We start from the raw sequence: 18,902 nt of genomic DNA, 5'->3' as shown, positions 1-18,902 counted from the left end.
TATATAAGATAGTCCAAAGTCATTTGGTTTTAATTTCAATTTGCTGTCTTGGATTTTTGATGCCACAATCTCCACTTTACTTCCATAATCCAAAACTAACTGTTTAAACATTAATGTCTGTAAAATTGGATTACTGGCTTGGGTGTTATATTTGTATAATTAGAATTGAACATAGAAAACTTCTTCAAATAATCTGTTGCTTTTAGCTTTTAATTTAATCAAATCACTCAGAATTCATGAAACTGAATCTGCTTGAAAGTAAATTTGCATATTTATCACAATAATTGTATACAGTGTTATTTATATAAGTATAATGAAGTTGTCCTAATTCTTGTGAAAAATAATGGACTTTGTTCACAGAAAGCCACAAAGAAAATGGATAGACCCAGACCAGAAGATAAAGATGATCTAGATGTAACAGAACTTACTAATGAAGATCTTCTGGATCAACTTGTGAAATATGGAGTGAATCCTGGTCCTATTGTAGGTAAGTTAATAAAATTTCAAATACCTTTACTGTGAATCATTACCCCAAATTGTTTCTCCAAGAGTTTGGGTTCCTTAGCCAGTCCATCCTTAATCAGTTACATGATTAGGACCTTAGCTTCCTAAACTATAAATGAGAGAATTGAAATCGGTGATTTCTACCTGTGTTGTTGAGATTATTTCACATGGTGCACATCATGCTACCTCGTGAGACCATATCGGTCTAGTTATTTTCAGTATGTGGCAGCTGAGGAAAAACTGAGATAATATAGCTGGCCACTTTCATCCAGACCAGTAAATTACTGACAGACTTGTGAATAGAACTCAGTTATTCATTTCTAGTATACTACCCTTTTTTGGTTATCTTTTTTTAAAAACACCTTATCTCAATTGGAACTCAAGAGTGATACCTTTAAGAACAAACATTGGATTTCCATCATTAGGTTACTTCTAAGTGGTGATGATTTGCAAGGCTGATTGTGCTTTCGTTTTTTAGGGTCTTAGCAGTACCTTCAAGATGAGAGAAGCCCGTTTTGATCTTAATTGTGTAACATTTTGAGTTTTAGGAATTTGCTTTTTTGTAGAGGTGTAGATACAAACAAGGATTTAGAATGTGTTCATTTTTTAAAAATGAAATTTATTATTTCATTTCCCAATGAATATAATTGCCAATAGATATTTGATATTCTTTTTAAATTTTCATTTAAAATTCCAAAAAGGAGACAGTGAAAAATGTATATTATATATCAACATATACTAAGTTAGAAGTTAGTATGCCATTTGTTCATCTTAAGACTACTTAGGCAACCTTTCTAGATACATGTATCTAAAGTGATTCATTGTCCTTTTACCCAGCTTATAGAAATAAGGGAATGATACATAACTAGTGTAAAACGGAGGGAAAGCTATTTTTTATTTTAAATTGTCACTAATGATGAAGTGTATTAAGAATTTGTTTATAATTAATTTTAATTTGCTGTGTAATTGGTATGTGATTTTTTTTCCATAAAAGTTCATTTTAACTTTAGAGAAGTTATATTTAGATGTGATTTGTGGGACTCTTTTTTTTTTCCTGGTAACTCAGTGGCTATTTATAGGTAGATTGATCTTTTAGAGTACTGGATTTTGATCGTGGTAATTCTTTAGGGAGGTACAGTCTGTTTATAAAAGTATTTCTCTACATAAGCAAATACTAAAACAAACAAAACTCACGATGTAGATTGGAAAACCTACAAAGTCAAAATTCAAAGCCTAAGACAAGATGGAGAGCTCTTTCAGTTTAAAATATTGAATCCTACATGGACAGAGTAAAATCTATATCAATCTACTATCTGTTCCATGCTTTAAAAGAAACATTTATGTAATCGTATGTTAAAATCCCAGAAAAACATCTATTTTAGAGAAGTGTCCATTATATAGTATTTTTTTAAGCACTAAAGTTTAGAAAAGGAAAGTACAGACCTAATTTTTAAATGTTGCTAGGGATAGTGCCTTAATTTGACCTTAAAATAAGTGAAAATATTAAAATATAAAGTCAAGTTAGTAGCAGGAAAATAAATATATAAGAGCAAGCAAAAAGTAACTAAATGAAGAATTATATGACAGCACCAGCTTCTAAAGCAAGTTCCACCTTAATAATACAGGGACAACCAGAAAGCTGTATGAGAAGAAGCTGCTGAAACTGAGGGAACAAGGAGCGGAATCCAGGTCCTCTACCCCTGCCAGCAGTTCCTTCTTCAGCAGAAACACAAGGCAGAACGGGAGCGACGACTCTGACCGATACAGTGACAATGAAGAAGGTAAAATTTAAAGTGGTGTTTGTAAAATAAATGTAGGGTTGGTTTTTGTTTTTGTTTTCAGATTTATTTTAAGATACAGTGACCATGAAGAAGGTAGATTTTAAAATATTAGAAAGACGTAAAGTTTTTCACATCATTAAAGTAATCTTCCAGGTAATTTGATTTAAATACTCATTGTTAGAATTCTAAGAAACTGAAAAGTACAAATATCTAATCTTCACGATCCAAAACTGCCTATTAACTTTTCAGAGAATAAAATACTACGAAATTCCTCTGTTGACCCATTCCCATTATCACCTTCGCGAAAGTAACCACTATCATTAATTTGGTGCTTGTCTTTCCAGTCCATTTTTCATACTTTTATATATATATATATTTACCTAAAACTTTATATAAATATCTTGGTAAATAAATATTATCACTTTTCTTTATTCCATATTATATTTTTTGAGCTCTTATCTTAATGATCTATTACATATATGTCTGATTTATTCCCTGTAATTAATATATGTAGTAACATTTGAATATGGCATATTTTCCTATTCTCTATTGGTAGACATTTAAATTGTTTACAGTGTTTGCTAGATAATCCGGTTTTAAGGAAACTTTAAATATTTTATACATACTCTTAGTGGACTATACTATTTTAAGAAAAATTTGCCGTGATATTTAAATACTTTTGGGAATAGAAAATGAATTAAATGTCCATTTAAAAATTATTAGTAATATAACTTGATGTTTATAAGCCTTTAAATCATATGATTTATGAACGGATTCTTAATTAGTTCATAAGTTCTTAACTGATTAAAATTAAAGTTATTTTAATCAGATTTTAATTTTATGCAATTGCCCATATCTCCCTAAGAATTCCCTGCCAGGGCATAGTCTACAAATTGGTTGTTCAGAACATGCAATATAGAGCCTTTTTCCTTCAACAGCACTATTTTAGCAAGGAGGCAAAGAATAAAATCAGCTCAAACACAAGTAATGCTTAAACTTCCTGCCTCTTTTGCCTCTACAGGAAAGAAGAAAGAAAACAAGAAAGTGAAGTCCACTAGGGATTTTGTTCCTTTTTCTGAACTTCCAACTACTCCCTCTGGTGGATTTTTTCAGGGTATTTCTTTTCCTGAAATCTCCACCTGTCCTCCCTTGGGCAGGACTGAACTACAGGCAGCTAAGAAAGTACATACTTCTAAGGGAGACTCACCTAGGGAACCTCTTATTGCCACAACCTTGCCTAGCAGGGGACAATTGGAGAAGTTAGCTTCTGGAGGGAATTTGTTTATTTCCTCCAAGTCTAGTCATGATAGGTGTTTAGAGAAAAGTTCTTTGTCATCCTCTCAGCATGAACTCACTGCCATGTTGGTCTCTGCTGCAGCTTCTCCTTCACTGACTAAAGAAACCACCAGTACTTGTTATAAAGCCATATTAGAAAATATTTGCTGTGGAGAGAAAAGTCAAATTCAACCATTATGTACTGAAAGGTCCCATATTTCAGATCAATCAGTTCTTCCCAGTGAAAGGAAGGGAATAGAAGAGTTTGAGAGATCACAGGTCATTTCCCCACCCCTTGCTCAGGCAATCAGAGATTATGTCAATTCTCTGTTGGTCCAGCGGGGGGTAGCTAGTTTGCCGGGGACTTCTTCCTCTGTACCCCTACTGGATGTAGAAAACACATGGAAAAGAATTAATCGATCTAATTTTCAAGAAACTGAATCCCTTTCTCCTCCACAAAAACGCCCTAGACGCACTGAAAAGTCAGTCGAGGAAAGGGATTCAGGATCCTCTGTGGCATTTCAAAATTTACTGGAGATGAAAATATGTCTTCTTTTGCTAAAACTGTTGTCTCTCATTCACTTAATATCTTAGGCATAGAAATGTCTAAGGAATTACAACATGATAAAATAAATGCCTCAGAACTGTCTTTTCCTCTCCATGAATCTGTTTTAAAAGTAATTGAAGAGGAGTGGCAGCACATTGACAGACAACTGCCTTCATTGGCATGCAAGTATCCGGTTTCTTCCAGAGAGGCAACACGGATACTATCAGTTCCAAAAGTAGACGATGAAATCCTAGGATTTATTTCTGAAGCACTCCAGCAGCAGGTATTCAGGCAGCCTCTGCTGAGTCTTGTGATAAACAGTTGGACTTAGCACTCAGTAGAGCATATGAAGCTGCAGCATCAGCATTACAGATTGCAACCCATACTGCTTTTGTAGTTAGGGCGATGCAGGCAGATGTTAGTCAGGCTGCACAGATTCTTAACTCTAATCCTAATCATATGCCCCAGGCACTTGGAATTCTGAGCAAAACATACGATGCAGCCTCATTTCTTTGTGAAGCTGCATTTGATGAAATGAAAATGGCTGCCCGTGCCATGGGATCTTCCACTATGGGTCGCAGATATCTCTGGCTGAGGGATTGTAAAATTAATCCAGCTTCTAAGAATAAGCTGGCGGTTACTCCTTTTAAAGGTGGAACATTATTTGGAGGAGATGTATACAAAGTAATTAAAAAACATGGGAAAAAACACTGATAAAGTTAAAAATAAAGATATCTAATCTTTGATATGGAGAAATTAGTACCTCTATGCCAAAATTTTCTTTTAAAATCTTTTTAGTCTTTGTGTTAATTTCAAAGTGTTAAGCTTCTGTCCATCAAATTACAATATAAAAGTAATTGCTTACATAGAATTGCACCTGCCCCATTTTAAAGTTAAGCAGCTAGAAAGCCTAGTACAAACATCTAGATCACGTTTTTATCTTAAATAGTTCACTATTTTCTATTTTATTTTTGCTTTTACAACTCTTCAAAGCTGAGAAAATTACATTAACTGTAATATAAGTAAAATTATCTTACTGTTTAAAAGTACCATATGCATTCTCCTTTATATCAAGGACAAAATTAAACGCTCGTTACACATTGAAAACAATTTTTATTCATTTTGATAGTCCCATCAATATACTTTTTAGAACTTGTCCACATTTTTGCTCTTATTCTCTTGCTTTGTTTTTTATTTATGTCTACAACATGATACTTTATCAACAGGTTAGATGCAGGTACACAAACTCTTACTCATCTGGAGACAAGGCAAAGGTACCAGAATTTTTAATCTAGAGACACCTTTTAGGTCAATTGACAGGGGTTTTTTGGTAGTAAAACTTTATTGATAAATGCATTGATTTGAATTCTGGTGCACACACCTCTTCATGGATTATTAGCAAACAGTTTATGAATCGGTACCAATCCATTGACCATACTTTGAAAAACACTGTTCTGAAAACAATAGATAACTCTGGACTAATGCATTCTCACCATCAATTTAGTTGTCAGACTAACTAGACATGGGTAATTGTCTGAAATTTTTTAATAATACTTTTATTTCAAGGTATGTTAAATAGTTCATGGGTGATTAAGCTTGGCAATCTAAACTTTAAAAGCAAATTTAAATTGTTTTTTTTTAAATCGTACGAAATCATGCTATAAGTGTCTTTATCTGTATAAAGCAATATATTTTCCCCTGTTTTCATTTCTATGATTGTAAGCTGAAACAGTAACTGTAGAAGGCATTTGATATTCATATTTCTTTGTTTTTTTTGGAAAATCGTTTCCTTAAGCCTAAGCGAATACGTTGCCTTGGGGATTTCTCTAATCAATACAGTCAAACTTCTCATGTTCATTTTTGCAGATTTCTGGGGCTAATTTTATTTGTTATTTGTCTTCTGAAATGTACATGTATTCATGTACCTAAGTGCTTTGTGATTTTTAAAAAATGTATTACTGTAGAATGCTTTTGCAAATTCAATAAAGTTGTTAAATACGAACAGATTTGTGTGGTCTCCAGAAACATGTTGTATGTGTGTTTTATTCTTGGAATTGCAACAAGTTAGATATTTGGATAAATATTCCCTTTCCATTTCAGATTGAAATTCACTTGACATTGCAGTGGTATAATTGACAATATCCTAATGTGTTGTATGTTTTTCTTCTGTTTGAGGACCATGTTTTTGTTAGCTGTTGGAATCTAAATTTGTAAGAAAATTAATCTTTTTGTTTAAATTTCTAATGCACTTTTTACTTTGTGCTTTCTGATTCCTAGATTCTGAGTTAACAAAGCATAAGTTTTATAATGCTAAGGGTTATACCAAACACAAATAGATAGAGAGACAGACAGATCCATTAAAAGAAGTTGTTGGGAGGTGGGCGGTGTGGAATTGATAGCTCAGTCCTAAATAATGATTGAACTGTTTGTACTAACTTGATAAAAATCACTATCCAATTTTGGGAAAATTGCAAGGACTCTGACTAGTGCAAGATTGGAAAGTTAGCAAGATACATAATATCTTGACTACTTTTTAGCATAAGTACATTGAGTTCATGCAAAACTAATTTAAGCTTTTGTTTAATAATAGACGCCTATCTCTTGGGTAAGAAAGTAATCATGTAACTTTTAAACTTTGGGATAAAAGAAGTTGTAGAAGTAACAACTGACTTTTATTAATTTTGCTATACCATGATAAATGATCACAAAATTGAGGAAGTTAACTAATTATAAGTCTTAAAAAAATCTGTATCTTCAAATGACAATAGAACCAAGACTAGGAGAAGAGAATGGGAAATTGGGGTCTATGGAAAGATATGTAACTTCAAATTGTTAGGTTAATAAACATCATGGCAACAAGCCAAGAAATATATATATATGGTTTCTGTTCAAAGAAATGCTATCTCAGTTTTATCGTGGGTGGGGGAAGGAGTAACTTGTGATTGGTTGTGAAAAAAATTCTGCCTTACCTCCACCTCAGTTGTAGCCAGATGTTTTCATAATTATATTTAAAAAAATAGGAAAGTTTTAAATTGTACTTGTTTTATCATCATTTCCACTTATCATGGCAGTTATTAGAATTGTTAGAGGCTTGATACCTTATAAGTTTTTCATTCTTAAAATTCCCTATAGCTTTTCCTCTTCCACATTCCAAATCTTAATAAATTTAATTGGTCCTATAGTAGGAATATATATGAACAAAAGAATGTCAACTGTGTATTTTATATGTTCTTTTTTACACATTTGTCTTTTAGCAAAAAGCCTCATGGGAACAATTTTAATTCACTTCATGTTTAAGGCTATATATTAGTTCCAGAAAAAGGCAAGGAAAATAAATAGGAAGAAGTTGTGATCAGATTAAGAAATGGGGGAGACAAAAATGGAATAAGATAATAAGGAAGAAAAAATTATTTTATGACAGAAATCACAGTGTATTTTTGTTTATTGAAGTAATACCAGTAGACAAGCTTGTTTTACATATTAATGTACCTAAACCCAGGATTCTTAGTAACATTAAGAATATTATTAATACAAAGGATGACTTTGCAGTTTGTTGTAGGTTTCAGAGAGTAATGACTTCTCTGTTGTTTTCAGACTCTAAAGTAGATCTCAAGCTTGAGAAGAGAGAACCACTAAAGGGCAGAGCAAGACTCCAGTGATACTCAAGCAAAGAAGATTTGAACACAATCAGGTATGTTTTAGTTCTATGGTCGCCATTACAGGTATAAGTAAAACCCTGACAACACTAATCTTGTGTTTTAGCTTTTGGCTAATAGTTGACACCCAGATCCAGCATAGTCAGTTAATTGTTCATTACATTTTAAAATTAAGTGGCATTAGAAATCTCAACTTTTGTTTTTTGTTCAGTGTATTGTCGCCTGTGCTTACTTTAAATGTTTAATTCGTGTCTTGGATATTTAATTCTGTGCTAAAGATAAATCAAATAATTCTTTTTAGAAGGTAGGGAGGAGTATTTTTAAGTCTTGGTCTCTAAATTTCTCACCTTACTTTTAGCTTGGAAGCCAGTTTTCTTCCTTTATCCTAAGTGGAAATAGTGGAAAGTTTTTCTTTTTTGTTGTGAGAGAATCAAGGTACTATTTTTTCAAAAGGAAGTATAGGAAACTAAGAAAACAGATACAGAAATGAATATGTTCACAGAACATGTAGTCTAACATTGATTTGACTGATGCTTTACCAGGCAGCTGTCCTGAGTAATTTTCCTTTTACTCAATACCTAGCTAGAAGATTTGTCTCATTGGTTATTCATCTTCTGTTTCTCATCTTAAAAATTGCACATCTTCAAGGAAATGTTCTGAATTTCTTAAGCCATGTCACTCTCCTTGTTTGATGTAATAAATTGTAATTTGATGAATTTCTAAGTTATTTGTTAGAAGCAAGCTTGGTGACTGTAGAGAATGTATAGAACATTGAGTGAAGAAAAATTCCATTTAAGATAGAACCAAACACTGGGATAAATATTTTATTGCCTTTTTATCTAGTGTTGTTAGGGAAGAGCTGCAGTAGCATGCTGAAGAATAAGGAAATAACAGAGCAGCAGAAACTAGAAACTTCTGTGAAGAACACTATAAAAGAAGCACTGAGATTTTAGTCCAAATATGATGACAAGATGGTATAGTGCTATCATGAGTATGACTGGTCAGATGATAAGTTAAAAAAAAGTAGGGGGGGAGATGGTACTAAAGATGGGTTAAGGGATAAGTGTTTGAGATGAGAATCTAAAATGAGGAGCAGGATGCATAATCAGAAGAGAGTAGATTTAGGAGATAACAGGCAGACTTGGATGATAGCCCTATGAAAATATCAAACATAATAATTAGAGGAGAGAGTTGAATGACTCTCCAGTCATAGAGGTTTAGCAATTATCAGCGCTTCACAGTTTTGTTTCCTCTTCCCTCTCGCTTTTTAATTTGCTTTTGTAGTTTTTCTCATTGAAGGATATTAAATCTCTGACTTCATATCATTTTACACACAAAGATCAATATTTCAATTTATAGCTCTATAAGGTGTTTAAAAATACATATAATGACTGCCACTATCATAACTAATAAAATTAATAATTCTATCATGTAACCCATGTTCAAATTCCTCCAGTTGTTTCAGAAATGTCTCTTTTATTTGAAATTGTTCAAATCAGGATTCACAACACGATCCACAGGTCATTTTTGTGTTTTTTTTAAATTTCTGAAGTCTATAGCTATTCATACTACAAGAGTTCTTCCCTCCCTTCATTAATTTGATGGTGAAATCAGGTCCTTTCTCTTCAAAGCTTCCCACATTTTTTGGCAGATTGCTTCTTTAAATGTTGCATAATTTGCTTTTTTATACCTTGCATTTCCTGTAGAATGGGCGTTAGACTGTAGTGAGTCTGTGCAATAGAAATTTTTGCAATGATAGAAGTTCCAAATCTGTGCTGTCCATTGTGGTTGCTACTAGCCACATACAGCTACTGAACAGTTGAAATGTGGTTGGTGTGGCTGAGAAACTAAATGTAATGTGTTTAGTTTAAATAGCCAGATGTGGGTAGGGGCTACCATTTTGAACAGCACAGGTATAGAGGACTGGTGAGATCAGGTAGAGTTTTTTTGGCAAAAATACTTCATAAATAGTGTTAATCCTCCTAATGCATAATTTCAGGAGACATGTAATGTCTTTTGTTAATGTTAAAATTAATTAGCAATAGGGTCAGATGTCAGAAGCCTAATCTGTCTATTATAAAGTTCCGTCTCAGCCGTTTCATTTAATGGTTCAAACAGCTATTGATGGTATTACCTGGAGCTATTATTTCATTTGAGCTTATACGATAGGGATTTTTCCTTATTGTCTCATTCCTTTGCATTTATTAATTCTAATTCTTTTAAAAGAACTTTTTCTCATGAACTGTTAGTTACCTTGTATAATATTCAGATAGTTGAGTCAGAATAAATGTTATTTTTTGCCTTTTATATACCAGTTTTCAAAATACAGTGTCCTACCACTTTGAAGGGTGACCAATAAGATTTTTTTAATATTACTGTTTTTATAGTTTTGATTTGTTTTACTCAGTTGTAGTCATCATTTTTTTTTAATACTCAAATTGTACCTTCTTTAGCCAGGGGAAATTACAAAGTTGCTTCCTATATCCTTTAATTGACCCAGTTGTCTCTGACAGTTGTTTTCTGGCACAGTGAAGTGTCCCAGGCTCATGTTAATTTCCTGCCTCATACCTAAAATCAGCTGTTTTTTCCAAAGGAACTATTTCTTTTTTGAGGGTTGGAGTGGGGGGTTGTACAATTGTTTACCAATGGGTAAAACTGCCTCAGGGAAGGTCTAGGAAAATATCACTTTTCAGCATTGGTACTTATGAATGCGTAACTTTAAAGTGTGGATATAACCATGCAATAACCCTGAAACAAGTACTCAACTCACATCTCAAAGTAGAGAAAAAAAGAAAGGCTATGCTGCATCATTTATTCTGCTTCTCACTATGTAAATTAGATCTGTAGAGAATACAAGAGCTCATGCTGAAGTGAAGCTTTTCTGAGCACAAAGGCTGAAGTCTGAATATCAAAATTTTGAGGAAAAGGTGAATTCTTTATAGAAAAAATTTGACAGAGTGTTTTAACTAATAATTTACATCTTTCCACCACGTTTGTGTAACTTCTTGACATATAAAGCAAGCTGTAAACTTCTAGTTAAACGTGTTTCTATGTTGGAAAATCTTATCCCACTTTGTCAGATCTGGACACATTTGTAGATGGATTCTTTTTGTTGATGAAGGAAAGATTAAGTTCCTCCCACTTTAAGGAAACAATGAAAATTGGCAATCTCAAAACAATAGAAATACTGGTATGCATTCAAACCTTCAATAAATAACTTTTAAACAATCTGTATAAAAATAATCTGTCACTTATTATTTTCTTTTTATGGAAAATGCTATTTGGAGGCTACAGTCTGCGTGTACAGTATACATTCCCACTGATGGTCATTGTTTCTAAACCTTTTCAGTAGGTAGAGGTAGGAAATACCTTTTTTTTAAGAAAAAAATAAGTTATGAGTTTATGGTGATATTTTAAATTTAAGATTTTTAATTTAAGATTATAGGGTATCTAACTTTTGTGTTATATTTGTATCTCTTCGTATCTCTTAAGCTGCATGTCTTGGTTCTTAAAGTATTAATTTTTAATTATCACAATATATATTAAAGTTTCAGAATTAAATACAGTATTACTACTAATAGGCTGCTAAGTACAATTTTGAAAATTTTTGTTGTAGTTTTTCTTGTCGTTAGGATATATAGTCGAAATATAGTGCTTAAAATCATATAAAGTAATTTTTTCTTTGTGTGTAAGGCCTCCAGTTTGATGTACAACTTTACTTTCTAATAGTAAGGATTGCATTTTTATGTTTATTTTTTTTAATTTATAATATGTATGTGGTTTCATTTGGACAAAAGGTTGAATCAGAAATCGGGCTTCTCTTCTTATTCAGTCTATCTATAGGTCATCATCTTTATTATTTTTGGTTTATAATTGGTTGCTTTTTTAAAATATGAATAAATACATAGATTATAAAATTGTTCATGCTTCTCCTTTTTATACAAAAGGTAGCCTACTTTGCATACTGCTTTTGTACCTTTCTGATTTTAACCAAAACACATCACCTGTAGATCATTACATATCAGTACATAGCCATCTTTCTCATTACTTTATACAACTGTTTATTATTGCATTTTATATATGGACTGTAATTTATTCAGCCAGTGCTTTTGATGAATATTTGGGTTTTTGATTGTATGCTATTATAGAAAATACCACAACAAACTAATGAACAGCCGTTTGCATGTATCATTTCATATTTTTACCAGTTTACCTTTGGGAAATCTAGAAGTGAAATTGCTGGGTCAAATGGTAAATGCATATGTAATTTTGCTAGATATTGCCAACTCCATAGGGTTGAAACATTTTGGTATTCCCTCCAGCAATGTATAAGTACCTTTCTCTAATAGAGAAATTTGATGCTGCTTAAAAAAAAATTAATATGATTATCCATGTTAGTCATATTTAACCCAAATTGATATTGAGCACTTCAGAGTAAGATAGCTTTTACTTATTTTTGGTTTATTTCTTTTCATAACTTAGTTTTGTAAATTTTTTTTTTTTTTAACTTTTTACCAACTGTGAGTCATAGTTTCTTTAATGGCCCAGCTCCTTCCTATGTTCTTTGTGCCTCACTACCTGATGTCTTCTGAACAACTTTTTACTTGATAGCTTATCAGAAGGCAATGTGAAAAGAATTTTACTTTTTTTTCTGATATCTCGTAATAAATTCAAGACTTTCTGTAGAACATCTAGCTGGAAATAGATGTCACTGTAATTAATTATTTGGAGCTCCAAAGAATACAGCAATCACATTACTAAATTTAGGTACCAATGAATTCCTTTTTTTAATTAACATATGGTCCATCTTGCCAAATATGACATTGGATTATAATTTTATTATTTTTTAATTTATATTTTCTCTCAGTCACTTGTTAGTGGATTCTAAAAAAATTAACCTTCAGGATTTTTCCTGGTTATGTGAAAGGTTGTCAGTGAGTTTTTTCTGAAGATTAAGTAATTGTGGATTAAATGATGATAACATAGGCTCTGATAAAATTGGATGACATTTCTCAACTTAAGAATTTAATAAATCTGAACAAAAGAAAGTATAAATGATTTACAGTGATTTCCCATTCCCAGCCATCCCCACAATCAGTGAGTTCTTGTGTTTGCTTCCACAGAAGAAAATCTTTAAGTAGAACTTGACCTTTATAGTCAAACATACTAACAAAAATGTAAATGTTTATATATTTTTCATTAACCAAAACTGTTTCAATAACTCCTTGGTAAAAGTGTAAAAGAAAATTGATGAAGAGATTATTCAAAACATAACAAATGCAAAGTCCTGGAATTTTGTAGGTAACTATTTTAATGAAAAAGGTGTCTTTTTCCACCCTCTTATCTTCATGGATGTAGGTAAAATTATCTGGTCTTTATAATAGGATCAGTTGCAAAACTGATAACTTTATTTAGCCCTTTCAAGTAAGATAACAAGAAACAGTATTAAAAGTAATTCAGAAGCACTTCACTTTTAAATGCATCATAAATCCATTATTAGTTATATTATCTTAAATCAGTTGTTCTCAACCCTTGCTACACATTATAATCCCCTCAACAACTATAAAAATTAACTATGCCCAGGCCCTTCTGGAAGAAATTTTGATTTAATTGGTCGGAGGTGGAGTTGGGGGCCTGGATATTTTTGAAGTTTACCTGATGATATGCACAGCCGGGTTGAAAACCTCCAGATTAAATCTATTCTGTTAATCCTATTAGTTCAGAATCTTGTCTGTTAGTCAGCATTTGCTATTTGTGTATGTGTGGTTTGTTTGTGAATTTGTCTTTTGACTAACATTAAGTTTGCATTCAGCAAATATTTACTAACTGATAGTAGAATAAGTCAACCCAAAGATTCAAATCGAGTTAAAGGAAAACTCATATAACAAATTATAAATATAGGTAAATACAAAATCAAATACAAGAAATCGATACATATTGCTGGGTTTGGGGAGTAATGCTTCCAGCCAAATGAGCATATTTCTTAGGTGACTACTTCTGTCATAGGGGTATCTTTCGGCAGAAGATAAGAGTAAAAAAATAAATATATCTTTTAAATAAATAGACATTGACTTGAATATAAAAATACTAGTTTGAAAGCAGAGTGACAGTATCGGCACACTCTACCGTTATACTCGTTGGTGGGTGCTTTCTGGTCAGCTTAAACCAATGCTCCAATAGGTTCATATGCATGTATGTCTATCACTATCACCTTTCTGTCTTTATGTAGTGAGGAGGTAGCATTGTCCTTTTGCAGTGATGTGTTAGGCCTGCATGTTCATGAAAGGGCGACTACTTGGTTTGTGTTGCTGCCCAATTTTGACGTTTTTTGTTTCTAAAAAGGATTTGACACCCCTTAAATTATAATTTGAACTCTATTTGAATTAATCCTAACCACATGAAAAAATGTTTACTCTATGGTAACAATCATAGAAGTTTGCATTTTTGTCTTAAAAGGAAATTTACTTGATACAGCAAATGACTTTTTCTAAGTCATAATCAGTCTAGTCTTTGTTTAGGCAACCAAAGAGATAGACAGCTGTGATACCAGAGCCATCTAACAAACAGTGAGTCACAAAGGAGCCAGTGATAATTTATGTACTTTTCCCCCTGCTTTTATTTAATTGGTGACCTACTAGAGATGGACTCTTCAGTGTATTTTAACATATTTTTAGTGTTGTTTTTTTTTTTTTTGTGCCTACATATTAGTTCAATCAATACATTTAAGAAATATTTTGAGGACCTAAGTGTTTACAACTACTAGCTTTTGGAGGTTTGTCTTGGGTTCTCCGTGTACTAATGTGGCCATTATAAAGGTGTTTGATGTTAGAATATGGCTTTTTAATGTGTCGATGCTTGAATAGAGCTATTCTCAAGCTGGAATAACTGAGACTGAATGGACAAGTGGATCTTCAAAAGGCGGACCTCTGCAGGCATTAACTAGGGAGTCTACAAGAGGGTCAAGAAGAACTCCAAGGAAAAGGGTGATGCAAGGCTTATTGCTTAGAATTGGGTTTTCAAATCGTAGGGTTTTAGTGATTATTTTATATTTATTGTTTTTGTTTTGTTTTCAAACTAACAGGTGGAAACTTCAGAACATTTTCGTATAGATGGTGCAGTAATTTCAGAGAGTACTCCCATAGCTGAAACTATAATGGCTTCAAGCAACGAAACCTTAGTAAATATGTTTCATAAATTATATGAATGGTGTACCCTTTAATTAGAACTGGGGAGGTGGTGAATTTTGGCAAATCTCGTATTTTCATATTTTAAAATAATTGTGTTTTAAATTTATTTTCCCCATACAGTTCTGAATTGTAGAATTTTTCAGTATAGCAAATTTATATAAATAAATCATTTCATCGTATAAAAATCCTAAGTATTGTAAGGATGCTTTTTGCTAAAAAATTTTAAGAATGATAAGACCTCATAGTGGAAAGCACTTATATGTTCCTGTATAGGCTCTGTGCCCTAAATTTTTATCAAAGAAAACTTGAAAATATTACAGACATAGAAATATCTTTTGTTTCTTTTCTTTTTTTAAGTATCTTTGTTATGTTTGGATAATTCTGAGTCTGAACAATTTGAATCTTGGCAGGTTGTCAATAGGGTGACTGGAAATTTCAAGCATGCAGCTCCTATTCTGCCAATCACTGAATTCTCAGACATACCCAGAAGAACACCAAAGAAACCATTGACAAGAGCTGAAGTAAATGAATAAAATTTAGATCGAGGGCTATCATTCATGTTTAAAGAAGAAATATTTATATTTGGTTTTTGGAGTGGGAGGGAGTGGAGTTTTCTTTTTTGGGGTGGTATTTATATAAATGTATCTATTATTTTAAAGGCATAGTTTAGTGAAAATGGAAGTTAACTGATAACATGCATCATATAGTATGCCATGCTAATATATTCTCTTGCTACTGTGCCTGTATCCAGTTTTCAGGGAAGTGGTCATTTGTGTGCTGCTTTGTATGTTGTATATTGTGTTTGTCATGGTGGGTACAGGATTATGAGGGAGGAGGCTACACTCTTATCTTTTAGACTGAAAGGTCAAATAATGAGTTTTTAAAGTGAAATCTGCTGCTTGAACTGATTAACACCTATCTAATTAAGCTTTAATATACTAACTGCATGGTGCATTATAATTTAAATGACTACTGAAGGAAATGAAGTATTTTGAATTGGGCATAAAGGTAAACAGCAAAACAATTCAAGGTTAAAAGATTTTGTTCTTGACATTGGGAAAATTGGATTGACTATATAGTTAAAAACAGTGCTGTAGCTGAAATTTGTTCAAGGTCCATGTTAAGTGGCTATCTCTTTATTTGATCATTTATTTAATTACAGACTTCTTAACAGAGGAAGAAACAATGTACTCTTAATGTTTTATTAGTGAAATTCATGGCTATCCAGTGAGGAAGCTTAAAATTTGCTGCCATATTAGATGTACTGAGATTTTTTTTAGTTTAGTTTTTTTTTTTTAACCTATTTGAATGTGTGGTGATTTTTTCCCCCTATTCACCACATTAAGATCTCTTCATATTCAAGAAATTTGAAGAACACTTTGGAAGCACATGAATACCTAGACAATAATGAACTTTGAAATGGCAGTTTTAGAAACTAGGGTAGACTTTTTAAACTGTTTTGTTCTTTAAAACTGCTACTTAAAATTATGTTTTAATTATTGTACTTCTACCTAAACTTTAACTTATGATTGTTTGTTTGTTTCTTATTAGGTGGGAGAAAAAACAGAGGAAAGAAGAGTAGAAAGGGATATTCTTAAGGAAATGTTTCCCTTTGAGGCATCTACACCAACAGCAATTAGGTATTCAGATACATTTAAACAAGGATTACTGCATTATGCTAGGGAATTTTTGTTTTTAATTCTGTTCTCTGTTTTCCTTTTGGGAACAGTTTAATTTCTTTAAGGTCATAATTTTTTATATTTGAGTCGTTTCTAAATTAATTTCATTAAGCAGAAGGATTATAGGTAATTTACCTAATATATAATGTGTATTTTAGTGAAATAATTTTTTTCCTGATACTTCTATCTCAATTGTAAAGGCTATGTTTTAGATATTTGTTAAGTTGTTTCTGACAAGAGTCAAAACCACACTACTTCTCCCACTTATCTCCCAAATGTGTTAGCTTAGTGGGTGTTTATCAGCCTTCTGATAAGTATTATTTATCTGAACATGATTTTCTAATAAAAGTTCTGTGTCTAACTTTTTAAGTGAAAAATGTGTAGCAATTTTAAATAGATTGACCTGAAGCAATTTATGAGACAACTGTTACCTCAAAAAAATGTAGTTGGAATTAGGAGTAGCAGTGAGATTTTTATTGCTACTTGGAATTACAAAGAGCATTGACATTTTATGTTATTTATCTAAATCATGACTTTATCTAAAATTTATTTTTCTTCTTTCTTTCCCTCCCAACAGTGCTAGTTGTCGCAGGCCAATCAAAGGGGCTGCAGGCCGGCCATTAGAACTCAGTGATTTCAGGATGGAGGAATCTTTTACATCTAAGTATGTTCCTAAATATGTTCCCATGACAGATGTCAAGTCAGAAAAGACAAAAAGAGGACGTACCATTCCTGTGTGGATAAAAATTTTGCTGTTTGTTGTTGTGGCAGTTTTTTTGCTTTTGGTCTATCAAGCAATGGAAACCAACCAAGGAAATCCCTTCTCTAAATTTCTTACTGATCACTCTACAAAATCCAACTGAATGCTATCTCTTTGGCACACTCAACTTGGTCTCCTATTTTTAATAACCGTATAAAAAACATTTGCGTACATTTGACTCAAGAACTAAAAATGTGATTTCGCCTCTATCAATGTAATATTTCATTGAAAAGAAAACAAGACATATAAATGGACTTCATTTAAATGTTTTGAACTTTGGACTCATAGGAGATCACTTTGTGCCATATGAATAACCTTTTTTTAGCTCTGGAACTTTTTGTAGGCTTTATTTTTTTAATGTGGACATCTTATTTCATTTTTGAGAAAAATGTATATTGTTTTTGTGTATTTGGAAAACAAAAGGGCAAAACATGGTAGTATAATGTGAAGTTACACATTTAAATACTTTGAATTCTTAAAGATTTTACATTTCATTCTCTGCTGAATTAAAAACTTAGAGATATGTGAAAGATAATGAAATTCAGTAAGAGGAAACATAATTTGGGGTTGCACAACTTCAGCAAAGATTGATAGTATTTTGGGGGCAAAGTACAGCAATAATCTCTTCTGTAATTTTTATTAATAGCAATGTTGTTGTAGCCCTATTGTACTCAGACTTTTTAAAAGATTTCTGGTATCATGAAAGTCCTACATTAGTAAGATCCATTTAAATACAATTGATTTTTAGCAGGGATCTTTTAGTGCAAACATGTTTTAGAAAACTGTTAGTTGGCTATACATGTCTTAAAAAGCTATTAGCTGGCTATCAGGCCATAATTGGAAATTTGTATTCTTTATTTACAGTAAGACATTTATTCTGTCCAATTTGCTACAAAAATATTTTTTAGATTGATAAGTGTGTGTGTTAGTGTAGAAATTAGAAACTTAAAACATTTGGATTCATTATCACACTGTCTTCTGTTACCAAAAACAAATTTTGCCAAGTTTTTTGCCCTATATTTCACAACATAATTTAGTTAAAAAGTGCAAAAGAGTATTTGCTTTTAAATTGCATAGTAAACTTTCTTGGATATGCAATAGTTATCTCATAAAGTTGTAAACTCTAAATATGAGAAGGGCATTATGATTCGTGTACTCTTGAAAAGAGTTAACATCTTTGTGGTGGATTTTTTTTTTTAGCTGAAACTTACCTCATGTATAACTTGGTTGAGTAAAGTAGTAGGTAATTGAAATTTCAGTCAAATCAAGTGAAACATAAAAATTTTGAACGATATTTGAGTTTGAAACTTAGTTATTAAACATGAAGCACACTAAAAATGTAAGTTATTTTAAAATATCAACTGCAATAAAAATGATACTTTTGAAAAAGGAAAAATCTGAAGATATATATTTAACTGGCACCCAATTTTTATTTTCATGAGCTCTATTCTGATTTTCAGTTTGTAGATATTTTGTAGACATTTTCACTTAACTTTGTGATTGATACCAGAGA

The 18,902-nt window shown here is 32.0% G+C and overlaps 1 protein-coding gene across 1 annotated transcript; it reads left to right on the top strand.

Moving 5' to 3' along the window:
- Window positions 1–255: 255 nt before the first annotated feature.
- Window positions 256–17,808, top strand: LOC143667769 (lamina-associated polypeptide 2, isoforms beta/gamma-like; the record flags this gene model as incomplete). Its single annotated transcript, XM_077142370.1, is given in 9 exon segments — window positions 256–487; window positions 2,130–2,285; window positions 7,702–7,749; window positions 7,752–7,798; window positions 14,627–14,746; window positions 14,845–14,940; window positions 15,361–15,471; window positions 16,502–16,590; window positions 17,207–17,808. Coding segments are annotated over 9 exon segments (1,185 nt in total), but the record flags the coding sequence as incomplete, so codon positions are not given.
- Between the last annotated feature and the right edge of the window lie 1,094 nt (window positions 17,809–18,902).

This window comes from Tamandua tetradactyla, chromosome 23 (assembly GCF_023851605.1).
Source record: "Tamandua tetradactyla isolate mTamTet1 chromosome 23, mTamTet1.pri, whole genome shotgun sequence".
In the NCBI taxonomy this organism is placed as follows: domain Eukaryota; kingdom Metazoa; phylum Chordata; class Mammalia; order Pilosa; family Myrmecophagidae; genus Tamandua; species Tamandua tetradactyla.
Note: the sequence above shows the minus strand (reverse complement) of the source record. Positions and strands in the feature narration are given on the sequence as shown.